Source organism: Acomys minous, assembly GCF_964271855.1.
Source record: "Acomys minous genome assembly, chromosome: 4".
NCBI lineage: Eukaryota > Metazoa > Chordata > Mammalia > Rodentia > Muridae > Acomys > Acomys minous.
Window position 1 is genome coordinate 71,331,491 of NC_140486.1, and position 26,874 is coordinate 71,358,364.

Genomic DNA, 26,874 nt, shown 5'->3' on the forward strand with positions numbered 1-26,874 from the left:
CAACACATCTCTTTGAGGGACGTCTACCACCTTGAGTCTGTAAAGCAAGTGACATGCAGGTGGAGTCTTCATCCCCAGAGTCCCTTCTCTGCCCTATAGAGTCCCCAAACCACCACTGTGCCGTGTGGGCACAGCCCCTACTCTGGCAGACGGTGACCTTCAGGAGTTACAGATGTCTAGCGGTTTCTTTTATTTCCAAATTGCTTCCGTAAGCCTCAGCCTCACAGTCGGCCTACATCTCTCATCAGTGGGCTGCAACAAGGGGGTCATTCCTCCCAGGACACCCTGGCTTCTCATGCGTGAGCAATGACAGGCTGGCAACATTCCCACCTGGGCTCTGACTTCAACCTCTAGCGGGGTGTGTGTGTGTGTGTGTGTGTGTGTGTGTGTGTGTGTGTGTGTGTGTGACTGTGTCAGGCTGTTGTGTGTCTTATACATGGTGTTAAATGTAGTGCCGGGTTCAACCCTGGCTTTTAGCACCATTATGAAAAGGTTTCAGGCTTGGGACTCAAGGGGGGAAACTGAGGCAGGCTGTCCACTTGGGTAAGAGATTTATTAGAAGACTTACTAATGCCATGGGCAGACAGACTTACAGACAGACAGACAGCTGCATATCGGGCGTTTCTTAGGAGAGTTTGGGCCTCAACCCCATAGACAGACATACAGTATGGTGGGGACTCTGGTCTGTGTTCAGGTCCAAAAGGCAGAATGGAGAGTCTCCTTACAGGTCTCAGAGGCAGAGGGTGGTTTCATGCCTGTAGGCTGTCTCTGATTCCTTGGCTGGGTGGCAGGGAAAATGTAGGAAGGCTTTGTATTCTAGGAAGGACTGTGAAACTCTGAAGGTATGGGGGTGTCTCATCTAATTGAGTTTATCCATTATACAAATCGGGGGTGTATCTCCTGGAACCTGGGTGCCTGGGGCATCTGTTAGTGGCTTAGAGATCCAGATAGATTGTAGGATCCTTCACAGGAGAAAGAGACACTCCAGGTGAGTGTGGCACATAGACTAGCAGCCACACCACTGTAGAGCCCAGAGCTGGCACGCCCCCCTCCCTACCTCCCTGCCCTAAAATTGGGGTGCCAGGCTCAGACACCAGTGAGCTTAAAAGTCTGCCAGCCCCATGAGGAAGGGAAGTCACCAGCAACTTTGCTGACAGGTTCCACCAACGGGCTTCTGGACGGCAGCTGTCTGGGATGTTGAATAGGACCAGGGGTTAACCAACTTCCCTGTCAACCAAGGAGGAAGCCTCAATGCCACAGGGACTCTCATGACTACCCTAAGTCAGCCCCTGGTGGGTAATCTTGGTTAGAGACATCAGCAACTCCAACAACATCCAGTAGTATGGGGTCCTCCTAGTTGACAGGGTCATGTGCCTTGGACTTCATCTGTGTCCCCTGAGCTGCAACCAACACACCTGTCAACCAAGAAACAGGAAGAAGCAAAGGATGGAGCCAGACCGTGGTCGTGCACACCTTTAATCCCAGCACTTGGGAGGCAGAGGCAGGTGGATCTCTGTGAGTTCGAGGCCAGCCTGGTCTGCAGAGTGAGTTCCAGGACAGTCAGGAAACAATAGCTACACAGTGAAACCCTGTCTTGGAAAACCAAAACCAAAACCAAAATTAAAAGTATGGAATCCAAATGAGTTCAGTCATCCCCACGGATGAGTGTCACTGTCGTCCCTGTGGAGCAGGAGTGTGTCTGTGTTCATGCTAACTAAGCACAGTAGTTTCTATCTGAATCCTGACTGCCAGGCTCTAAGTTGGTCTTCCCCAGAACAATTCTGATGAAAGACACTATGACCCCTGAGTAGCTGTTGTGACTTTCTCAGACTCACATGGGCCAGGTCCTGTACTTCTGTTCTTCCCTGTGACTGTCAGAGCTTCTGTTGAAAACTGTCCCATGTGTCATCTACCCTTCCTGAACATGGCTTCCAGCTCTGCTGTGTGGCCTCGGTTTTCACTTGGAACATCTCTTTGGTGCTGATCTGAACTGTCACGGGTTGCTATGGCCCACCATCCCGCATTGGTCTTTCCATTTGGAAGCTTCCAGAACCCAGTGTGAGACACACTGAAAAAAAAATGCCAGTTGGTTCACCCATGATGCCACCAGGTCACAGCTTTTCAGCTCTCTCTATTGCCCAAACTTCCCTCTGTGGAAACTCCCTGCCGCTGGTCCCTGGAGAGCCTGAGGCACGGGTCTGACCCAAGCAGGACCATGGCCAGTGCTGGCCAAGGCGATTCCGTGAGTTGCTTTCCTCCGAGTTGAGACCAAATACCCAACAAGAAGCTGCTTCACAGACGTCCGGGAAGGATGCAGTCTGTGTGGCAGAAAGATCACGGTGATAGGAACAAGACGTGGCTAGTCACAGGGGTTGATGGGGAACAGAGAGAGCAACCAGGAAGTAAGTCAGAGCTTCACAACCCCAAGTCCTGCCCACAGTGACTCCTGACTCCAGAGAGGCTCCAGCTCCAGAAGGTTCCACAATTTTCCAGAACAGTGCTGCCAGCTACAGACCAAGTGTTGAAACACTTGAGCCTCTGGGTGACATTTCACACTTGAATGTCAACAGGGACGGGTCCACTGCAAGGCAGCTCAGTGTGGGGGCCCTGTGTATGGCTTGGTCCAGCTTGTCCTTCTGGCCTTGTGCATCCCAACAGTGTCAGGCTGTGTCGTCAAAGGATGCTGGGGCTGATCAGCCAGTGGCTGGCACTGCTGTTTGCTGTTTCATAAAACCACAAACGTTTACTTTCTCTCCACCTTTCTCAGCTCAGACTGATCTATACATGCTGACTGGTTCTTTCTGAGTGGTACTTTATATTCTGCGTTTATGGAGGACTGCTGACTAGGAGCCATTAATACACACAGATCTTCGTGAGGCCCCAGCCAGGACAGCAGGGCACGCCACCCTCCCCCCACACCAGTGAGTCCCTGCCAACCAGCTATGTGGAGGACCACAAATCTGGCTGCTGCCGCTTTTCAGAGCCTCCCCTGTTCACAGCTGCTGACACAGCCCTGAGACTGTGAGTTCCTAGCTAACAGACTTGCCGTTCAGGGAGGTGAGCCTACGTCAAAGGGGCACTACTTCCTGTCTGGGAATCAGAGCCTGTTGCTGGTTCTTGCTGTGGAGCCTCCCCATCCGGAGTGTGAAGAGCATCTCTGCTGTGCAGGCTGTTTCTCATTAGAGACCCTACCATGCTGTGGCCCCTGTCTGTCCATGGTGTCATGTTAGAGACCCAACCATGCTGTGGCCCCTGTCTGTCCATGGTGTCATGTTAGAGACCCAACCATGCTGTGGCCCCTGTCTGTCCATGGTGTCATGTTAGAGACCCAACCATGCTGTGGCCTCTGTCTGTCCATGGTGTTATGTTAGAGACCGAACCATGCTGTGGCTGTCCATGATGTTATGTTAGAGCAATTTAAACCAGCAACATGGCTACTCTGGCTGGAATGCAGACAAGGCTTTGATCCCAGGAGTCAGAGGCATGCAGATCTCTGAGGCCAGCCTGGTATAGAGCAAGTTTCAGGTAAGGAAAAGCTTAGGTGCAGGCGTGGTGGTGCACACCTTTAATCCCAGCACCCAGGAGGCAGAGGCATGCAGATCTCTGAGTTCTGTTCAGGCAGTTGGGTTGAGAGTCAGTGCAGTGGAGTTGAGTCTGTGGTAGTTCAGTTCCTGGAATTCAGAGGTAGTTTTTCTAGGATGATTTCACACAGACAGGTTGCAGAGAGAACAAGCTAGACCCAGGTGAAGATAGAAGAGCCAGAGAATGAGGAGCCAGGAGATTAGAACAGATTGTTAGTTTGTTTGAGGCCAAGCAGAGCAATTCAGTCAGAGGCCAAGAGAGAAGCCAGACTGAATCAGTCAGCATGGAAGAAGGGTTTGAACCAGAACCGCTGAGTTGAATCAGCCAGCCAGAGTTCAGAAAGGATCTAGGAAGGGTGAGCTTATTCAGCAATAAGTCTCAGAGGATGAAAACATTCTAGGTCTAGAACAGACTATATGGAGGCTAGAAACTTCCAGGACTAGGCCTAGGTTAGAGACAGACAGCAAGCCTCCAAGACAACGATTGCATCAGGTGAATAAAAGATACCATTACAGTGTTACTCTTTCAATAAATAGCCTTTTAGGTCCCAGTGTCCTCCTGAACCACCGGCCCCACCCAACGCTCACCTCACCCAGCTGACTTTCTTCTTTGAAGCTGTTATCTCCAGCCTTGTACTTAAAACAGCCTTTTGTTCAAGCTGGTGTCCACCTGAAAGACGTGAATGCCTGTCTGCCCCCGTCCTTCCTTTCTCCTCTTGTCCTCAGCAGCGCGCCACCCCGACCTCTACCCCTGTAGCGTTGTCGACAACTGCCCCAGGGAGGGGACTGCAGGCCGCCCTGCCCATGGAGTGCTCCCTGCAAGTCCCCTGCTTGGAAAGACTTATTTCTTCACTAGAGGCACAACCCCTGAGCTCTCCCGTCCCCTCTGCCTATTTGGTTCTGGCAAAGGGGCAGGAAGTCTGGGTTCTGCTGAGTTATCAGCGGCATCCAGGGCCTGGAGGGCAGGGAGTTTGGCAGTTCAGCAGTTGAGCACTGAACAGGAACTGTCAGAGAGATAAAGAATTGGCTGGACTCGCTCTGAGCTGTTTCGTTTGCTGTTTCGGGACGGTGAGAGCTGGAAGGAGGAAGAGGAGGGAAAGGGACCGCAATCCTGTCTTGCTCCTCAGTCACTAAGACGGGTAACATGACAGAGAGTGATCTGTGTGAAGTGACCACTCCAAGTGGAGCCTTCCGGCTGATGACAACAGGAAAAACTCTGGTTGGGGAGCTTTTGATCAGAAAGAAAAGCCTTGAGGAAAACAAACTATATTTTCATTTGACACAGGTTTCCTGCCTTAGCTAAAGGGGAGTGACTTCCATGTGTTCTACCTGGGGCCTTCCGTGGGAACTGACCCAGTTCAAGTCTCATCTGGTCCTTTTCACACAGGGCTAACTAGAGCAGAGGTGCCCATGACTGCAGGCCAGACTGGGGTGGCCCTGATGTCCCAAGGAGCAGGTAACTGGGCAGAGCTTTTCTAGAGACTGCCCTAGAGAAACTTCAGAGCAGTCCTCAGAGGAAGAAGTCCAAGGGTAACGGGCAAAGCCTCAGCAACTTCTAGAACTGGACTTCATGTCCTAGTGACTTTCTCACAGCACAGGCTCAGGTTTCCTTCTGGACTCCTTGTCAGAGCCCAAGGCTGCGGACGAGTCTGCATGATGTATGCCCCCAACCCTCCCCATTGCCCCCCGAAAGCTGGAGTTGTGAACACAAGCTAGGAGACCTCTTGTCACAATGTCCTCACTCTCATGAAGGCACCCCTTTCACCAAAGGAAAACAAGACTCCCACTCCATACACTCAGAGCCATAGTGCCTAAGTTAAAAGGAAACAGACTAGTGAGGTCATGAATCTGTGGTCACTCAAACCCAAGTCACCCCAAATACAAGTTGTGGAAACCCACTTCCTCCACCTTCTTTCTCCAGGTAATGCCAAGGGGTGTCAGTGTGTGACCTCACCAGGACTAGAAAGATCTGAGGTGGGATGAAGGCAGGAAACCTGGTTATAAAAATGGCTGAGTCTACCAAGAAGACACTTGATACCCTATGAGCATATACAGGGGGAGGAGGCCCACCTCAGTCATAGTCATAGGGGAGGGGAGTAGGGGGAAAGTGGGAAGGAGGGAGGAATGGGAGGATACAAGGGATGGGATAACTATTGAGATGTAAAATGAATGAATTCATAAAAAAAATTTAAAAAATTACATACTGTCTCACACATACTGTATATGTATAAAACAACAAAATATTTTAATTCTCTTCCATTGCCACAAGCTTTCTTCAGTAAGGTTACACCTGTGTAACTACCAGGTGACAGCATGGTTAATGCTTCAGGACTAGAAGTCCAGGACGGTATTAGGACAAGTCACAAGTTTGCACTAACAATCAATTCAACCACAGCTTGAAATGTAGCTTGTCCCAGCTGCAAAAGCCACAAGACACCAATCATGCGTCTTACCCCCAATACAGACTTTTATAAAACACACACATATAGGTATTTAGCACAATAAACGCGCTCAGTATGCACTCTAACATAGAGCACAGGAGTACACGCCATGGAGTGCAGCCCGCACGTCTCCACAGGCCAGAGCCTGTGGTGTGGTGGCAGGTAAGTTCAGAGCGCACCACTCTGCATGTGACATTCCCCTTACTGAGAAATGTCACCTTTGTCCAGTGGGTGGCAGGTACAGTCCCATAAACAGTGTTATTTCCTAAGAGCAGAGATGTCAATTTGCATCTGAGTCATTGTTACCCAGAAGTCTTTACGAGTCAGCTCCCTAGAGGGTGGGGATTGGTTTGGGGGGTCAAGTGTAACAGTGTCCCTCAGACACTTGCACACCCACACCCACGGGCCCCAGGGAAAGTGCACTTCCGACGGCAGATATAAAAATAGATTGGCACACTCTTGACACAGGGGGAGGGAAATTGAAGTAGCTTCCCCGAATTGCGAACATTCTGTGGTAGCACATCCCGCTACAAGTCAGAACCGGTCTACAGTGAAGGCCCGCTTCAAGCTGTGGGCGTGCCTGGGAGGGAGAGCAAGGCTGAGCTGAACTCTGGCTGTGGGGAGCTGGGAGGGTCTCCATCTTCCCCAGTACATGCCTCCTTAGTGCGTCTGAAAGAAGTCTCCCCCGCAAGTTCCGAGGCTCCACCGCACTCAGAGGAAGCAGTCCTTGGCCCTCCTGGGGCCTGTGCTAGGAGCTCTGGATCAGGCGTCTATAGTGGGGCATGATTTCGTGCTCCGGCAGGTGAAGTGCAAATTCCAAGGCCACCAACACCGGGAACTCAAAGGCAATGAGTTCCCGTCGGTTCAGCCGGAACTTCTCTTCCAGTTTCTGCAAAGTCAACAGAACCATTTTAGTTTTGGGTTTGTTTGTTTGTTTGTTTTCCAAGAGTAACTTTTCTATCACGCTAGTGAGTGCTTATCACCAATACTTCTGCTCTCTGATGCTGTAACAGAATGCCAGAGGCTGGGTGAGTTTAAAAGAATAGAGGTTCTAAAGGCCAGGAGGCCAACGATGGGCAGCTGTATCTGGTACAGGCTTTGTGCTGATCCGTCTCAGGAAGAAAAGCAGGACAGGCCAGTCTGTGCCATGCAGAAAGCAGGATGGACACTCACAGCTTCCCTCTTCACACCCTAAATTTACACCCCAAAGAAGGGGCACAAGTCCTCCTCTCTTTTTACAGCCCTCCCAACAGCACTGCAATGGAAATCAAATTTCAATGTGAGTTTTAGGATGAGAAAAACATGCCCAAACCACCTATCTACCCATTACTGGCAGGGTGCCTGCCTTAGTCCTGGTGATCAAGACAGTGAATGGTCCCCAGAGGCCAGTAGTCTTATCTGGAGATTCATGACAATGTCATTTACTCTTCTAGAATTCTCAAAGTCGATATTGCATTTGTACCCGTTTTACGGGTGATCACAACTCAAGAGGTCACAATCCCTCATCTACAGTCATGTGGATAGGAAACCACTGCACTGCAACCTAACTGGAAATCTTTTCTTTTTCTGAGACAGGGTTTCTCCGTGCAGCCCTGGATGTCCTGGAACTTGCTTTGTAGACCAGGTTGGCTTTGCCCTCACAGAAACCTGCTTGCCTCAGCCTCCTTGAGTGCTGGGATTAAAGGTGTGCGCCACCACTGCCCTGCTCCAATTGGGATTCTGACTGTATGTGTTATAACTGAGTCGGGCTTAGAGGTCAGATCACATTGACCAGCAAGCGTCATGGGCGATCTGCATGGCACAAGATGAGGATTTGTGATTCAACCTTTTCCTCTCACTCGTGAGAACCCAAGTCCCCATGAGGCTGTCCCACATCTAAACAGCTAGGTGGCCAATGGCTCCTTACCTGTCCACTGAACAATACAGCTTCTGGGATTAGACACAAAAGAGAAGCAGTGGGGAGACAGGAAGTCCCCCCTTTTGCTAGTCTTGGCTTCAGCTCAGCCTTTGGCTAATGAAATAGCTCGCTAGCAGAGCGAAGACTGACAGCTCTAAGGTTAAACTGGGGGGATCTGCGGCCCTCAGATGGCAACTGTGTAACTGTTGTGCTGTTCTGTAACTGTGTAACTGTTGTGTGGTTCTGTAACTGTGTAACTGTTGTGCGGTTCTGCAACTGTGTAACTGTTGTGCTGTTCTGCAACTGTGTAACTGTTGTGCTGTTCTGTAACTATGTAACTGTTGTGCTGTTCTGTAACTGTGTAACTGTTGTGTAGTTCTGCAACTGTATAACTGTTGTGCTGATGTGCAACTGTGTAACTGTTGTGCTGTTCTGCAACTCTGTAACTGTTGTGCTGTTCTGTAACTCTGTAACTGTTGTGCTGTTGTGCAACTGTGTAACTGTTGTGCTGTTGTGCAACTGTGTAACTGTTGTGCTGTTGTGCAACTGTGTAACTGTTGTGCTGTTCTGTAACTCTGCAACTGTTGTGCTGTTCTGTAACTCTGTAACTGTTGTGCAACTGTGTAACTGTTGTGCTGTTGTGCAACTGTGTAACTGTTGTGCTGTTGTGCAACTGTGTAACTGTTATGCTGTTCTGTAACTCTGTAACTGTTGTGCTGTTGTGCAACTGTGTAACTGTTGTGCTGTTCTGTAACTCTGTAACTGTTGTGCTGTTGTGCAACTGTGTAACTGTTGTGCTGTTGTGCAACTGTGTAACTGTTATGCTGTTCTGTAACTCTGTAACTGTTGTGCTGTTCTGTAACTCTGTAACTGTTGTGCTGTTGTGCAACTGTGTAACTGTTGTGCTGTTGTGCAACTGTGTAACTGTTGTGCTGTTCTGTAACTCTGTAACTGTTGTGCTGTTGTGCAACTGTGTAACTGTTATGCTGTTCTGTAACTCTGTAACTGTTGTGCTGTTGTGCAACTGTGTAACTGTTGTGCTGTTGTGCAACTGTGTAACTGTTGTGCTGTTCTGTAACTCTGTAACTGTTGTGCTGTTCTGCAACTGTGTAACTGTTGTGCTGTTCTGTAACTCTGTAACTGTTGTGCTGTTCTGCAACTGTGTAACTGTTGTGCTGTTCTGTAACTCTGTAACTGTTGTGCTGTTCTGCAACTGTGTAACTGTTGTGTGGTTCTGCATGGATACTTTCAGCTTCAGTAGTGTGGCACATTCTGATTAAATGTGTATTATAAATGTGCTTAGGACTGTATTAGTATAACTTCTTAAGATGCCTTAGCTCAGCATATGTCCATACATGTAAATTTACCACTTTATCTGGGGACCCCCAGTAGAACCCTGAAACCACAGTATCATATCCTATAGGTATATAATGTACATCTATAGCAAAGTTTGACTTATAAGTTATGTACAACAAGACCAACAACAACTAAAACAGTAAAGGTCCTGGAGCCGAAGTTGCTTAGCCATCTGATGTGTCCATGCTGGGCAGAAGTTAGATGACGACATTGTGGTGGAGGAATGCAGACATTTATAGGACGCTACTCAGACATACAAGCTGCGATGCTGGGGCAGTCAGTCTAGCAAATGAGGTGACTAATAGGTGCTGGGGTAAGCAAGGTGGCTACCCAGAACCCAGAACCACCCCCATCTGAGGCAGGACAGGGTGAGCTAAAATGTACAAATTGCTTATTTTGGGACTTTTCTATGCAGTATTTGGGGCTGTGGGTGACTGGGTAACAAACCAAGGAAGGCCAGTGGATAAATGGGGACAGCTGTATGAGCTCAGTGATTCTTAGCTTGGATTTGGCACCCAATAACCAGATGTTCATGCATCTACTGCACACACTAGACCCTGTACTATTTCTAAAAATGGACATAAATAATATTTGTTCTTTAAAAAAATATATGCTAAAGCTAGACATGGTGGCACATGCGTTTCATCCCAGCACTGGGGAGGCAGAGGCAGGTGGATCCCTGTGAGTTCAAGGCCAGCCTGGTCTACCAAATGAATCTAGGACAGCTAGGGCCACACAGAGAAACCCTGTTTTGAAAAAAACCAAAACCAAACAAAAAAAAAAAGAAGCTAAATACCTGTGCTTCACTCTCTTCCATCACTAGAAGCTGGTGGGGCGGTCAGACATGCAGGACATTGCACTGACCGTCTGCTCTGTATTCTTTGCTGCCCCTGCCTTTCCCAGGGCTAGCCCACTCCTCACCTGTGAGAATGCAAGCTAGTAATCGAGGACTCCCAACCCCAGCACCTCCTTCCTTCACTCCAACGAGCAGAGAGCCCACCTGTGGCAGCCCAGCGCTGCTGGTATTCTTCCTGAGCCTGCACACCTGCCTGGTGAGTAACCTTTCTAAACTCCTTCCCTCTCCATCTGCCCCCACGGGATCCGGATTCTATGCACTGCATGTGTGTCCCTCACGGCACTGGCTTGGCCCCAGGGTAGTGCAGTTAGGAGTAAGGCTTCTGAGGATAATCAGGTGCAGATGAGCTGGGTGGTCTTGGTGAGTTTGGTGACCTTAAAGGAGACCAGATTCAGGAATAAAAGGCACATGTAAGCCAGGAAGGGGACGAGAAGCCGGTGACCTTGAACTGGCCAGCTTTTACAACTATGGGAAGTCAGTTTCTATGTTAAGCCACTCAGTCCATAGTACTGTGCTCCAGCGGCTAAAGTCCTGTACTCCTGAGAACTGTAGGTAATGACACAGTTTTCAGTAACAGCTGGCTCTTGATCTGTTGTCTTTTTTTTTTTTAAGTTGCATATTACATTACACACACAACATGCACTTAACTACATTTGTGTCCTGGGAATTAGAACCTGGAGTCGGCCTCATGCTGGACACACACTCTCACACTGTACCACAGCCTTCCCCACTCTTTTTACTTTGAGGCAGGGTCTTACTAGGTTTCCCTGGCTGGCTTTCAACTTCAATCCTCCTGCCTTCGCCTCCCGAGCATCTGGGTTTATGCCTATACACTCAATGTTAAAAACAGGCATTCATGAATCCAGCCTAGGTGATCAGGCTTGCCTTGCTTTGCTAGGGCTTGCCTGTAGAAGAAAGTTGACACCATCCCATTGACCCCTGAATCTCTGGAGGGTGGTCTGCAGTCACGCCCATCACAAGATTCTTGGTTGCCATGGCTTCTTTGGCTGTGAGAATAACTTCATCTCTCACTTACCTGAGAAAGGTTCTTAGGCCATGACCCAACGCTGCCTTTTTAGTCCTGTCCAGGCAGATCATCCATTTCTTCTTCATATGATTTCACAGCCCCTTATCTGTATTAGCCATCAAAGGCCACCTGCCTGCCAGGGGACCCTTGGACTGAGTGCACACCCCTCCCCACAGCCAGCAAGATGCAGCTCACTTACATCAATTAGATGTTTGACTTCGTGCTTTTTGAGGTCACTTCCGACCTTGGCTGCTAACAGCACGCATGCTCCTGCACAGAGCTTCCGGTTCTGCTTGTTCAGCTTCCCCTTGAGGGCGAGCTTCTCAAAGTAGACGAAGGCCATGGCCACCGTGGGCTCCTCGAAGCCACAGTCCTCCTGGGCAAGCTTCCGCATCTCCCTTTTCAGACTAGAGAAAGACAGGAAATGGAGTCCTGAGAGAGCTCAGGGGGACCCAAAAGAAGACCGTGACGCCATCTGGAAAGCATTTTCTCTATTTTACTCCCACAGGGGATGCGGGCTGCTGACATTAATCCACAGAAGATGTGGGACCAGTTATGTAGCTGGGCTCTGGCCCATCTGTGGGTGTACTGACCCAGCATGCCCAAATCACCACTCCAAGGATAACGGGCAGGCAGGGCTCCAAAGAATAGTGATGGAAGGATGCCCCAGAATACAGTTCATGTCTGAGTCCCCAAAAAAATAGGGACCGGGCTCCTCAAAGCTTTTCATAGAAGTGTTCGGTCTAAGCTCTGCCAATTATTGACTACACTCATCAAGTCAGGTGGGAATAGTGTTTGGCTAAAGCAAGCAAGACCCCTGGGGTCCTTGGGAAAGATGCCCAGCAAAGGGACATAGCATGGATGCTTAATTTGTCTTATTCTTTGGTTTGGAACATGCCAGAATCAAAGCTGTGTTAGGACACACAGCAGGCTATAAACCCTGCACAATCCTCCAGCACCTCAGCTGTGGTTGCCACACACTGGTGTTGCTGGAGGCATCCCGCGGACACCGCAATACAAGTCATCTCTAGTTTGGCAGGGTGAGTAGCTGGCAGACGTGGATCGCCACAAATACATCCAATCATCTGTCTGGGAAACATGGGCCTGTCTCTCTGGCTTGGCTGTTTTGGTGGCTGTTCAAAGATTTGGGCCTTGAAGTCATGTCTGGGTAGGTGGAGTTAGCCCATGCCTTACTTCAGGTGCCAAGTCTGGGCACTTCTCTTTTGCCTGCATTCAGAAAGCTAAGACCTGAACGCTGCCCATTCTGGTTTGATATTGTGTGTGTGTGTGTGTGTGTGTGTGTGTGTGTGTGTGTGTGACATGACTCACGTATCCTAGGCTGACCTCAAATTTCTCCCTCTGTTTCCCAAGCGCTGGGATCACACAGGACCGTATAACCACGCCTGGGTTGTGTAGTGAGGGAGTTTGAACCCAGGGCTCTGGGCACGAAAGGCAAGCAATACTCTACCTACTGAGCTCCATGCCCAGATGCATCCCTTCAGTTTGTAAAAACCTCGGTTTTAACTGAGCTGGCAAGCTGCAGGCAGACAGCATGAAATTATTTTTCTCACTGAATATCTCCCCAAGAGCTGTGTCAACTAGGGGGTCAGCTTAGCCTGATGCCCTGGGCCCTCACACGGCATCCAGACACAAATGAGCCCACAGCAGAAGAGTGTCTAGTGAGCGTGACTGTATTTCCTTTTTCCTGAGGAACAAGAAGAAGAAGAAGAAGAAGAGCTACAGTGCAGTTTGTGAGCTCAGGGTGTGCTGGCGGGAAGGGCAGGGTGGTGGGCAGCTCCCATACCTCCTGATTTTGCTGAGTGTTAACTTAATATGAGGAAACTTCTCCTTGAAGGTTTCGTTCATGTCCTTCTTGAGATCTGAGGGCTTCACATAGTCAATCACTGTGGTCTGTAACAGAGGAGGAAAGAAACGTTACTGCAACCACAGGTCCGACGTAAGAACCGTGTACAAGCTAGGCCTAATTTGCAGCAGGAAACAAAAGCTAGGATCATCTGAAGCAGCCAGTAGCAAGTGCCTGTGCCTCAGCACGTTGTCCACACTGGGCAGGATTCAAAGGCATGGGATTTGAATTTGGAGTCCTGGGTTCAAATCCACCCTCAGCCACTCAGTGGCCCGGCTTTCCAGAGACTCACAACATCTCAGATCCTACCACCCATGGCTATTTTGAGAATTATGAGAGGTGCTTTGTTCAGTTCCTTGCTCAACAAATTCTAGCTACTGTTTAAGTAGTTTTTGCAAAATGTGACAAAATACATATAAAATATCATTTTAAGGCACCATTTAATGGCATGAGGGACATTCACATTGTTATAGAATCATTACCACCATCACCATCATACCCCATGGATAATCATTCCCACCACCATCACCACCATATTCCAAGCATAACCATGACCACCACCATCACACCCCATGGATAACCATGACCACCACCATCACTCCCCATGGATAACCGTTACCACCACCACCATACCCCATGGATAACCGTAACCACCACTATCTACTCCATGGAGCATCTCCCTGTAAACTCTCTTGAGTACTGGCAAGCATCATTTTTGTTGTTGTTTATTTTTGAGATGAGGCTCTAGTCAAGACTGGCCTTGAACTCAGAATTTCTCTAACCAAGATTAGATATATGCCATCCCATGCCAAGATACCTTTAAAAACATTTATTTACATGTGTGTACACATGCAAGTGATTCCTTTTGCCATGTCGCATGTGTGTGTGTCGGGAGGGGGGGTGGTCAGAAGGTAACTCATGGGAGTTGATTCTCCCCTCCTACTATGTGAGTTCAGGAAATCAAGCTCTGGTTGTCAGGCTTGGTGGCAAGCATCCTTACTTAGCCATCTCACCAGCCCTTAGCTAGCTGTCGGCTCATGTAAGTAGAGTTATGTGCTTGCTTCTCCATTGCAGGTTTCCTGTAGTGGTAATGCTTCCAGGCTCAGCTGCACTGTAGCTTGTCCCTGAATTTGCCTTCAGAGGCAGAATGACATTCCAGTATATGTATGTAATGGTGACTATTATTAACAGTCCCTTGTTTAAATTCTGCCGATCCCTGAAGGCAGGCTCCTCTGAGCCCTTTGGAATGTTCTGGCTTTCCTTGCCTAGTGCTCTGTACATTTCACACTGAGTTAGTATTGTTCTGGGTCACACCATTTAGTCTCAGCTCATCTCAAAAGTGTATCTGCCAAGGGTCTGTTGGCTGGCCACAGAAGTCACTTTCAGCAGGTGACTGGCTTTCCACAGTGGCTGTTACCCCTTGTGATGTGGAGGCCACCTAGCCCCAGGGATGACCCACTACCAGAAAAACACATCCAACATTCTCCTAGCAACTGTAGCTAATGTTGGTAGGTTTCTTTGAACACTTGGTTTGATGTGATTTGTAATGAATATTTAGATTTTGTGGTGCTGAGAATTGAACCCAGGGCTTTGGTATGCCCAGCAAGTGCTGTGCCACTGAGCTACGTCCCAGCTTACAAGACATAGAATAGGTACATGAACTGCATTTGGTGGCAGCTAAAGGCCACATATAGCCCAGTTCTAAGTGTCTTAGTGGCACTTTCCTTTCTCTGGATTATAAACACTGAGCGCGGCAATGTTAACCAAATTCTGCTAAACAAGGTCACAATTCTGTGACACTTGGGGAGATGAGAATCAGGCAAGTAACTCCAAGCCGACATCCAGTTCAAAGGAGCATTTGAATTTTCCAACCAGTCTGTCCAAACATTTGGGGCAATGGGAGACCCAGATGCTTCCCTGCAGGAACCATTGGAGCTGACTGGATGTGGAATGTATGAAAGTACACCCAACACTTTCTTGAAGTTTCTGAATGCACTCCATGTGAAGAAACTGATGTCTAGTGTGATGGAGGAGCCTGTCCCAATCTTGACAAGCTACAGGCAGGGCCAGTAGTGAGATCCTGGCCTCCCACTTTGGAACTTTCGCTCTTCTTACACCCTGTCTTCCAGGCTGCTCATCCCTAATCAGACTATGAATGGCTGAGAGTAGCTCCCCCCTCAGGAGACTGTCACAAAGAGGTGTGGATACAGACAGGGCCAACAGGGTGGTCACGTTGAGCAAGTCCAAGCAACAAAGCCAAAGTCAATCAACCTCTGGTCTAGGACCCCAGAGACATGCACATCAGATTATCCTTGTCAACTAACATTTGTTTCCGGTTTCCTCTATGATGGTGTGTCTGGAGGCTCATCCAGCTAAGTTCCCTACTGCACAGGTTGCTTTCCCCATGACTAACCTTCCATAAACACTCTGCTTCCTTCTGGGTAGCTTTACTCCATTATAAAGGCTGGGAAACTAGCTGTTATGTTTCCTGACTCCCTTGCAGCTAGGGTGACAGATACATTTCTGGCTCTTTCTATCAGATGCTGTGGCACAAAGAGAGAGTGACACTGGAGAAGAGGCGGCACTTCTGTTACTTCTGCTACCAAGAGTGGTTGAGCAGTTCTAGCGCACTAGCTCTGGGTGACTGTTCTGTAGGTGTAGGCCACAGCAAGAGTGACATACTCTAGAGCCAGCAGAAGATGCTACTGCATCTTCCCAACTGTGGAACTTGCCTGTTCTTATTCTGTCAGCGTTCTTAAACCATCCAGGGAGCTTCGGGAATCCTTCCTGTCTGCCCACCTCCTCAGAGCTGGAATTACAAGTGTGCTACCATGCCCAGGCCTCCTCACAGGGGTCCTGAGGACTGAACTCAGGCCTTCAGGCTTGGGAGGCAAGGCGAGCACTTTACCAACAGAGGCCCAGCCCCAGCTGGAGTGGATGCTGAGCTTTTGCAGTACGCTATAACAGAAACTCATGTACTGCAGTTTACAGGTTTCCCCATCTGTGCTTTGGGGGTAAGGAGCGTGGGCATCCTTTCCTGGTAGTGAGCTGAGTGGAGGCCACTGAGTGTTGACCTGAGACCCTCAGCACCGTCCTTGGTAGACTGTTCAGACCACCTAGGTGGCAAAGCTCTAGGGCTCATAGAGATGCCACCTGCAGGCACACGTGACATCCTGCACCTCTCCTGACCGGTGTGCTTGCTTTTAGCTGCAGGCCACGTCATCACGACTGTTCTCAGCACTGAACATAGGTCTTGGTCCCAATCTGGCATTTGGCTTGATCCTCTATTTGGGCTTCGCCTGTCCCGAGTCTCAGCACGTAGCCTAGGCTAGCCCTAAACTCACAGCCTTCTTGCTTTAGCCTTGAGTGCTGCTGGGATTTTAGGAGTGCACCACCATGATGTTCCTCAAGTCTTCCCTTAGGTCAGTACATTCTGGGGTGTGTAGGGTCCTCTGCAAAGCTGTCCATCAAAGCTCAGTAATCCACACAGCTTAGACAAGAAGCCTCGACTCCATTTTCAGGGAAGCGGTCGGTACCGCACCTCATTTGATTGGCATTCTCTCTTCACAGCCCCAGCGCCTGGCTGCCAAGTGGGTGGTGGTGAGTGATCCAAGGGCAGTGCTCCAGGGTGAGTGGCAGAGGAAGCCCTGAGGCGGTGCTCCCCACAAGAAGGGTGAGCTGGGCACAGGCCAGGTGGGACCAGTGGACCAGTATCCTAGAGGGTGTCTGCTTTAGGGACTCTGAAGGTGTCAGTGAACTTGGACAGCTAAAGGTTGTGACTGCCTACGTCACTGAGGCAAGTGCCCAGGGACAGTCACGCTAGCCTGTCTGCCTCAGGGTGGATTTGAGGGGCCATGAAATGCCCCGAGGATGCGATGGAATGAAGATGGAGGTAAGTTGTGATGTGTGAGGCTGGCTCAGAACAGCAAGTGGCTGCTTTGGCTTCCTGGCCTGCTGCAAGAAGATCCTACAATCTGGGAATCAGCAGGCTAGTAGGCTGTACTCATGGAAATAGAATGCTTTCTGTCTCTAGAACCTTCCTTGCCCCACCCCTAAGCCTGACAGATGTTTCACTCCAACCTCTGTTGGCTTTTGTCTCCGTCTCCAGACATAACCACATTAGATTAGAGCCCAACCTTGCTTCCCCACTAACCTCACTTTACCTCATTTGCATCTGCAGAGAGCCTATTTCAGGTCAAACACATAAGGTCACAGGCGGTCACAGCATCTCTCTCTCTCTGGGAGTCATAGCCCTGGCCACAGTAGCGGTTTGTACTTACGGGCTCTGCTGTGTGGCCTTGCTAGACTCTGACTCTACCTGGTCCCCTAGAAGGAGTGCTCAGCTCCCCCCGCCCAGCCTCCCAAGTGTTAGCCTGAGGGGTGGTGAGTATTTCCAGGCACCTTCCCTCCCAGCTTGATGTGGGAGGTCTGTGTTTGGTCTTCCTGTCTCTTGGGGGAGTCTCAGCCCAAGCTTTGGTTTTACACCCAGCTCTGCCATATAGCATCCGGGTAGCCTGGTGCATACTCTTAAGTGCTTGGGCTTCAGTTCCCTCCTCTGGCATCTCTAACAGATACCTGGTTTGTGTTGATGGCCACAGGACACCTGATCTGGATGGCTTCTCCTGTATTCTGCTCACTTGGCTGCCTGGCGTGTTTTACTAGGCTGAGTGGGCAGGCCCCAGGACGGCCATCTGCTTCTGAACCTTCTAGGATGCAGAAGGGCCACCCTTTGCCCTAGCAGATGTCAGAGGGACACACCTTCACTGTCTTCTGAGCTACGGGGTGGGGGGGGGGTGAGTACTGGAGGATGAGGAGCCCTGACAACCTGACACCATGCTCTCTGCATGATGACCCTTAGGGTCTGGCCTCCCAGCCGGCCACCTGACAGCCCCACTGTTCCTGCAATGACGGCAGAAAACCAAAGAGCATCAGGGGACTCAGCAGCAGGCATGAGGGGCTCCCAGCCCCTGCCAGCCACCCTTTCTGACTTGAGGGAGAATAACTTCAACACAACATCAATGCTTTAAGCCTACTCACTCACTGGTCTAGCACACCAGCTATAAAAACTTGCAATGCTGGATTTTACCAGGAGTGTTACTACTGTAAAGCATGGTGCTAATTAAACAGGGCATAGCTCCTTCCCAGCCTGGAAACTGTGCATTACTGCCTAATTCCAGGCCATAGGACTGGCCTGATCAAGGCTCCTCACAGCCTGTAGCCCTGCCTGATGGCAGGGCTGGGATGCAGGACGGATGGACAGCTAGGACACTCCGCACTTGCATTTTTGATCATGCACCCAACGTCAGGCCGCCGGATGCACTTGCTTGAAGCTTTCTGGCTGCAGGAAGCTGTGTGTCCTCAGCTGTGTAAAGGGGACGACAGGAGAGTCAGCTGAGAGGACAGTGTGATTTACAAAGGAGCCTAGCTAGGCCTGCCCCTCCAGAGGCAGGAAGGTGGGAGGGGAAAAGGGAGGGGAGAGAGCGCGAGTGCGGAAAAGGACCCTGAAAAGATGAAATACCTCCAGCTTATTTAGGTGGAAGTGTCCAGTGCTCTGTTGTAGACGCTGGGGCACTCAGGGTTTTTTTTTTGTTTTTGTTTTTTTTTATCATTATTCCCTCTTCGCTCATGAAGGAGAAGCCTCCAAGGAGTTGGGAGTTGGCCTTGGACTTCATCCACCTCACAGCACTAGCTGTGGTGCTGTGAAGAGCAGGCCCCTTGGCATGCCGTGTCAGAGGACAGGGAGCCATCTGCCTCAGTAAGGATCCTGGACAAGTGCAGGGGACAGTGGCTTATATGGTTCCACTCCAGGGTCTGGCAGAGCTCTGGCCTCTGAGCACCTGCACAGCAGCTCTGAGCAGGGCATCTGCTACTGTCTCTCGGGGCAAAAATTCACGCCTACCTAGGTGGGGACATCTTAAGGAAGTGAGGCTGCCTCAGTTTCCCCACGATACCTTAAAAGGAACGCATAGTACCAGGAGTGATCTGGGCAGCTGCTTCCAGCCTGGCAAACATCAGTGCTCAGCTCTGCTTCAGCGGCACTTGTCAGCCCACAGCATTCCGGTCCAGGGGGCAGCGGGAAAGCAGATGCTATGCTTGTTCAGGTAATTAAGCAGGGGGCGGCTAGAGACTATATCCATCTAACCACCGGCAGATGGGCATTTCAGCTGTCCCGTGCATTTAATCCTCTTTCTTAGGACAACGGGGAATGCAAAGCATGCCATGGGGATGGGTTGGTGGCCTAAGCAACAGGGGTCGGGGGAGGAGGTCTGCCTTTGGAGCTGTTTCTATCCTTCGGATTCCAAACACAGGCACCTTGAAGGAAGAAGCACACAGGGTTGGTCACACTGTGAGGTCACCATGCTTGTGAGGCCCGTTGACAGACAACAGACACCTCACATCTTGGATTTCTTCTGTCAGGTGAGCACCTAAGCCACCAAGACAATTCTTTTTTTTTTTTTAAGATTTATTTATTTATTTATTTACTATGTATACAGTGTTTCGCCTGCATGTCAGAAGAGGGCATCATATCACATTATAGATGGTTGTGAGCCACCATGTGGTTGCTGGGAATTGAACTCAGGACCTTTGGAAGAACAGCCAGTGCTCTTAACCTCTGAGCCATCTCTCCAGCTCTGCCGAGACAATTCTTGACGAAAACAAGCAATGATAATAAAATTCATCTATGGAGGCAGGGGCAGATCCAGCCCCCAAGCAGGGCAGCCAGCCTGAATGAATCCTTTTTACCGAGCTCTCTACTTCCCACTGCTCAGCATTTCATAGTGCACTGGAAAACTGAATTCTAAGATGCATTTCTACAGCTTAAGGCTGGCACAGGGATGCCTTGTGGGCTTGCCAGAGGACTAGGATGCTGCTACCAGGTAAACGGAAGTAGAGCAATACCGTCAGAGCCCCATCCGACAGGTGTTCTGTTGAGATGTGGGTATCAAGAATGTCTGTTAGCTTTGTCTCTCATGTCAGAGCAGTATGAGAAAAGGAAAAAGGATCTAATGATCTATTCCTACTGGGTTACTTCTGTTGACCTTACCACCAGCACTCTTTCTCACATACTCTTCTTAATTGTTTTCCACACCCATAAAGGGAGGGGAAAAAACAAGGTAACAATGAAAACCACTACCAGTGCAAGCTGCCAGGTGCTAATGATAAAGAGCCACTCTGCTAGTTAAACTTAATTATACACCAGGCAGCAGCCAGCACAGGAAGCTCGGGTTCTGACAGGACGCCTCCTGTCCTCTGTGGCTGCACCTTAGCTAATGCCCTACAAGAGCCGGCAGGCAGCCAGGCAGCTTGACGTGCTTTCTTTCATGGTCTGTGGTCACGTTCTATGACGCGCTTTCATAGTCTGTGGTCACCTAGAAATGTGCAGGCTGGGCCACAGGTGGGGCCTCCACACCTGCCTCGGAGGTTTCAAGGTCAACATGTAGTGTTTGCCTTTTCGTGATGGATGAGTGTGAGAATGGCCTGGTGGCTTAACAGTCAAACATACAAATGTAACAAGAGCCACATAGTGTCATCCCAGCCTGAAAGAGAAGGACTTCACCTGTAGAAGCCTCCAATGGATGGTGGCAAGTGGCTCTTTTGACACTTCACTTAGAACAGTGGCAGTGACAGGGCATATGCAACAGCAGGCTGGATGGGTACCACTGAGGCAGCAGGGTTCACGATAGCCGTACACCAGAGATGCCTGAGTGGCCATCAATAAGACAATGAGTCACCTGTGTTCATCCAACCCTGCCCAGCGGTTACGTAACGTCTGTGGCTGAACCTCAGGAACCCCAGGATGTGTGAAATAAATACAGACCAAAGGACAGATAGAGCCAAGTTCCATTTACACAAACCTCCAGGGTAGATGCACAACTGAATGCAGTTCCAGAGCTAAGAACAGTGGTGGCCTTAGGGATGGGGAGTTAGAAAGACACTAGACCGGGCTGGAGAGATGGCTCAGAGGTTAACAGAACTGGCTGCTCTTCCAAAGGTCCTGAGTTCAATTCCCAGCAACCACATGGTGGCTCACAACCATCTATAGTGAGATCTGGTGCCCTCTTCTGGCCTGCTGGCTCACATGCCAGCAGAACACTGTATAGGTAAATAAATAAATCCTAAAAAAAAAAAAAAAAGAAAAAAGAAAAAACAAAGACACTAGACCTAGGTTGGGATCTAAGGACAGTGACAGAATTCATGAGACTATATACTTAAAATGGTTGTAACAGAGCCTGAAATTCCATGCATCCCTCCCCCATAAAAAAAACCAAAACCAAAACCAAAAAAACAAAACCCTGGACTGGACAACCGTGCCACAGTTTCAGGCTTGTGCTCTCCACCGAGATGGTCCAGCCAGGACTATGGCCTGAGGAGACAAAGCTAAGGCAGCAGGATCTGCAGGCCAAACAGTCCCTAGGACTTGCTCCCATGAGCCAGTACAGGCAGTGGCAGGAAGCACTGGGGCCAACAGACAGTAGAGCCCAGTCCCACGGACCTGACACCACCTGAAGGGATGGCTGCCAGACTGAAGAGAGCTCCCTTTCCTCCTGTGCCTGTACTGAAGGCCCTTCAGCCACCTGCTCAAATAACTCCAACTCTTATCATCCCTCTTGGGAGTCACAGGCCTATTACAGTTGCAGGGTCGTCACTCTAGGCCTCACCCCGCTTCCTGCACACACCCTGGCCTTCCCACACAGAACCCACCTTGTCAACCCCATCACGTCTCCAGGATGACGTCTGTACCCTCATGACTGCAGGCACCATCTACTTGCTTGCTGCTGAACTTTCCCACGAGAGTGGGGACTGGGACTAGTTAGTTCTCTGAAAAACGAGGAAGTAACCAGCCCAGCGCACAGTAGGGCTGCTATTAAATTTGATGGATGAGCAAATCCTAGAGCCCTGCACTCTTGTTCCGACGAGGCCATTGCAAAGCCCTCAGAAACTATAGGCTCCTCTGAGTTGGAGAGGCTGAACTGGAGCTGTTTGTCACACACGTTGTCAACAATTTAAGTGCTAACACGAAAGAATGGATGTTGTGTCTTTTATCAAGAGTACCAATGTCTGGGGCCAGAGCAGAAGGAGAGAAGCCTCGTGACCTGGACCAGGAAATGCAGGCAAAGAGTGATGGCATTCTGCAAAACACGGGCTCTGAGCCAAAGCACAGACTGCACAGCCCACTGTGAGCACAGGACAATGACCCACTTGGGAGCACAGGATGAGGAAGGCTGGACATACCCTCCCACTTGGAAAATCACCCGTGTCCAAGGGGGACAAATTAGCTGTCTGCATGTGAGTGTGCACAGACTGTGGTCCAGGACTTCAAAGGCCACAGTGAAATCATCTAAGGGGGTCTGGGCCCTGCCAGGCTTGTCAAAGGGAGGTCAGTGTTGCCACCAGACTTAGCATTTCAACAGGGGAGTCCCCTGCAGGATCCCACCGTCAGCCACAAACAGCACATCTTCATATTGTCTCAGACCTCTAGATTTCTGTTAATCTTCTGGTCAAAGAGTGGTCCTCCACCCTGCCACACTGCTGACTGCACAGGGACAGACCTCTTAGAGACAGCCTGGCCAAGTCAATGAGCTGAGCCCTAAGTTAGGAGCTGGATGTTCAGCACCCCACTTCCTGCCCATCAGTTAGCAAAGTGCACGTCCATAGACGAAGCAGGACTCACACTGAAACTCTGTTGGAAGGCTGAGGACAAGGGTCATTTTAAATCATATGTGAAAGTTCATCCTACCCAGTGGACTCTGAGCCACAAATGCTGAAAGTAATCGGCAAAGGCCTCAGTGCTCACGAGGTTCTGAGCTCCAAGTGCAGACTCAGGCAACTTTTGGAGTTGCTTTGCCCTGTGGCGTCTGTAGACACGAAAGGCCTTGGGATCAGTGCTGAGGGTAGGGCGCCTGAGGCAAACAGACGGAGTGACCCGGAGGAGGAAGTGCCTGACAGTCTGCCCTGCTGTCCCATGTGATGCAGAAGGCACAGAGGCAGGGCATCTGCACAGAGGTTCTCTCTGCCGATGGATGCTGTGTGTGACAGGTTTTCCTGCTCCCCAGCAACCAGGACACATCCATCAAAAGAAAAGGGTCCTCTACCGAAACAGGAGCCCTCCACAAAAGGGAGGGCGAACATCCAGGAAGCATATTCAAAGTTACAGAAAAGGAAACCAGGAAGAGATGTGAAACACGCGCAGAAAGGAAATCGCTCGCGTGTAACACCCATGTCCTACTTTCACTTTCCTTGGCAGCTCTCCTAGTGACAGCTGTTGGTTTGGAGTGCACGTGACAGTCACTGAGGTGACCCAAACACAGCTCAACTTGAACTTGGTGCTCCCGGGAAAAGGTCAGAAGTAAGGGACTCTAAAACTGGGCTGGTAGCCTTCATGTCTCCTGGACCCTGGTTTCTCGGCCTCTCTGACAGTGGCATTCCTAGGCCAACTTGCCAGAATCCTGTAACCCTCACTTAGAGAATTCAATAAAATGTCCCAGGTGCAAAGTCCCGTCGGCCACCCAGGGCCATTTCGGGAGGCGATGGGCATCAGCAAGCCAGCCAACCAGTTGTCAGGGGCTACTTACCATGTAAGAAGGGAAGGTCAGAACTCGCTTATGCTTGCCACAAGGCCACTGGGGGTCATCCAAGAGATTTGGGTCATAGTCCATAAAGTCTCCCAGGTCACTTCCTGAACATCAAGGCAAGATGACAATTAGGGGCACTGCACTCTTGAGGCTGAGGCTGCTGGGAGAATGCTAGGACAGTTATTAAGGTCAAAGTGGCTTCAGAACCTTCATCTCAGAATCACCTCAATGGCTGACTTTCGGGGGTCAATCTCTCCATGGCAATGAGGTGTAGCCACACACCTACAAGAAGACCGGCAAATTCTTACCGTTCTGATTTCATCTATATTAGCAAATTATGTATTCATTTCCCTGGCCTGGCCTGGCCGAACACAAAGTTTCAAACAGCATGGGACCTGTTGCAACCCTGTAGGTCACAGAACATAGCTCTACAGTAGCCTGTTCTCTAAGCTTGCAGAGAAAATTGCTAAACTCAGTTGTGCCATGCAGGGCATGACCGGGGTAAGTGCCTGATGGGCTACAGTGTGTGTGAATCGTACCCCAAACATGGTCGCCACCAGGGACCAGAGACAGGAGTGGGCTGACCTAGGGAATGTTACCTTCACTTGGAATTTCATGTGTGTGTGTGTGTGTGTGTGTGTGTGTGTGTGTGTGTGTGTGTGTATGAATTTGAATGCTTGTGTGCAAGTGTGTATGTGTGTATGGAGGTTGATGTCAGATGTCTTCCTCCCTTTTCTACCGTATCTTATGAGACAGGGGCTTTCACCAAATGGAGCTCACCAATACTGTCAGACTAGCGGCCAGCAAAACTCAGGCATCTGCCTGTCTGTTTCCTTAGTGCTAGGATTACACGCACACAGTGCACGCCTAGCCCTTTACATGGATGCTAGGGATCTGATCTCAGGCCCTTGTGTTTTCATGGTAAGCTATTTAGCAGCCATTCCCCTAGCCCTCACCTGGAATGTCTCTGTAAGAGCTTGTATCCTTGTACCTATGTGTGAGCAAATGTTCAGTATGCGGATCATCCTTCTGAAAGCAACCCAAACCATACACTGTGAGCACTGCAGAAGAAATGCCCACCCAACCCTACACTTAGGGACAGAGTTATATGGGAAAAGGCAGAAGGCGGCGGCAGCAGAACCCAAGAGGCTAAGGGAGTGCAAAGGTGTTGGCTTTTCCCACGTAGGCAGGCCCTGGGGCTGTATCTGAGCAACTAGAGAGGTCCTCTGTGGTGTGTGTGAGAGAGTTAGAGAGAAGGGGGACGGACAGGGCTGTGTGGCCTGAGATCATGCTCCCCCACCCAACCTCACCTGCAGACCCTGTCCTCTGACACAACTGGAGACCCCCCACCTGCTCTGTAGGATGAGGCATCCCCTCCCATGAGCCACCAGACCCCTCTGAGCCACAGTTACCTGCATCTAGGCTCCCTTGGGTGCTGCCGGCTCGGCCCATAGAGAGGCTGCGGTGGCTCAGGCTCCGGAACTGGGAGAAGGAGGAGGCGGAGTCTATAGTATTTCTCCGGGTTCCGAAGGCATTTGTGGGTAAAAGAAACTGGGTATAAGACACTGTCTGAAGGGGAGGAACAAATACAGAGCAGTGGTTACGCCCCGGGAGGCTAGGTTTGCATTCCGGACATGCCTTGCTTTAAACAAACAAACCAACAAACAAACATGCAATTCTAGAAAGTAAAGGGATTTGAAGAATGCAACTTATTTGGTCTTTACTTGTGCCAAATTCGTGTCACTTTGATACCCAACCCTCACCTGAACAGACCCCAGGCTATGCAAGGTTTAATCGATTGCACTCGGTTTAACTTTTCCTAGTAGGTGGCAAAATGTCCACGTGCCAGGCAACAAGGCATAGCCTCTGAAGGTGCGGGAATGTTGAGTCAGGCATGTGGTATGTTATGCCCTGCATCTTATATTCCAAAGCAGGGATACGGGAACACGCCAGGCCTCGGGAGTCTGATAATGGTTGCTGGCTTGTATCACGCATCTCTACAGCTGCTGACCATGACTCAACGCTACCCCAGACCTCCTCGTTCCCAGGTGAGCACGCACCCTTTAGGGTGAAGGTGGGGGTGATCATATTTCTCTTCCTTTGCCCCAGGAGTTACCTTGCATGCACCCCACATACAGCTTAAACCAGGGAACGTGTCTTGGGCACAGAAGTAACAGATGCCCTTTTGGGACAGTTTTCCTATGGGTTCTTTGGAGGTTTTATGGAGCCCACCTATGCCCGGTACCAGAAGGTCCAGTTCATCTCTCAAGAGTTTGCTCCTTGGGCCTTCAACTTAGCAGCTCATTATATTGTGGATGGAGGAGGAGTGTGAGAGTTCGGTTGCTTGGTGGTCCAGTGGTCACTGTGTGGGGCTGAGGAGCTCTGGGCTGACACCTCTGATTCAGAGATGCACAAGCCATCACTCCGATGTGTGTTCCCGAGGGTGTGAGCATTGCACAAGCAGCTGTGACTACTGTTAGCGAACACACTTGGGACCTCCTGCCACGTTTCTATTGTTATTAATTAGCTCAGAGGCTTTCTGTCTGCACACTGGCAGGATTGGGGTAAGATGGCACAACGCATGTGGGAATCACCCCAAAATGGCCCCAGCCTCTCAGGTAAGTCTAACGGTCTAGCTCTTTGCCTTGGCACCCTTACCTTCCCGTCAGCACCCAGCTCCACACCTTCCAGGCCAATGATCTCCTTCAGGCTCATGGCCCCTGCTGACTGTCTCCCCCCATCCAACTTCAGGTCCCTGGGAAGGACAAGCCAAGAGAAAATGCCTTTGTGTGTTTCCCAAAGAATGACACTTACCGCATGAGACACATGGCACAGTCACACTGGTGAACTAGCACGACAGGGCAGGATGACGGACTTGCCTCTGCTCGGGAACTTGCCAGCGGTGCTCAGGGAAGCACTCTCTCCTTTTTTTTTTTTTTTAATCACTTTCCTATAAGTAAAATCCAAACAAAGAAAGACCCGAGGGGGAGGCAGGGTGTGGAACCCTCGGTCACCGGTATCCCCAGTGTGGCCTCTGTGTTTTTAGACACAGCCAGGGGGAGGTATTTCCTGAGTGCTGGGGACAGTGGGTCTCTTGGGAGCTAGTGCTGGCTTCTTTGTGAAGTTGCTAGGATCACCTCTCTGTGCCACTCTTCTTTATCAGATGGGACAGATCAATGTCTTCAGCAGGTGCTTGCTGGTAATGAAAGGGTCAATGCCACAGGAGTGAGGCCAACCACCTTGACACGGTGTCTCTCATCACAGTGGAACCCCAGCAA

At 50.1% G+C, this 26,874-nt stretch overlaps 1 protein-coding gene across 2 annotated transcripts in view; it reads right to left on the reverse strand.

Moving 5' to 3' along the window:
- Positions 1-5,803: 5,803 nt before the first annotated feature.
- CABLES1 (Cdk5 and Abl enzyme substrate 1) overlaps positions 5,804-26,874 on the reverse strand; it is a gene marked incomplete at its 5' end in the record, with an annotated part of 101,672 nt that continues 80,601 nt past the window's right edge. For both annotated transcript variants that reach the window (XM_084780730.1, XM_084780729.1), the window contains 6 exons: positions 5,804-6,911; positions 11,358-11,565; positions 12,963-13,069; positions 23,597-23,700; positions 25,009-25,165; positions 26,255-26,351. In XM_084780730.1, the coding sequence (XP_084636856.1) occupies positions 6,771-6,911; positions 11,358-11,565; positions 12,963-13,069; positions 23,597-23,700; positions 25,009-25,165; positions 26,255-26,351 (814 nt within the window). In that variant the 3' untranslated portion in view covers positions 5,804-6,770. The remainder of the gene's footprint in view (positions 6,912-11,357; positions 11,566-12,962; positions 13,070-23,596; positions 23,701-25,008; positions 25,166-26,254; positions 26,352-26,874) is intronic.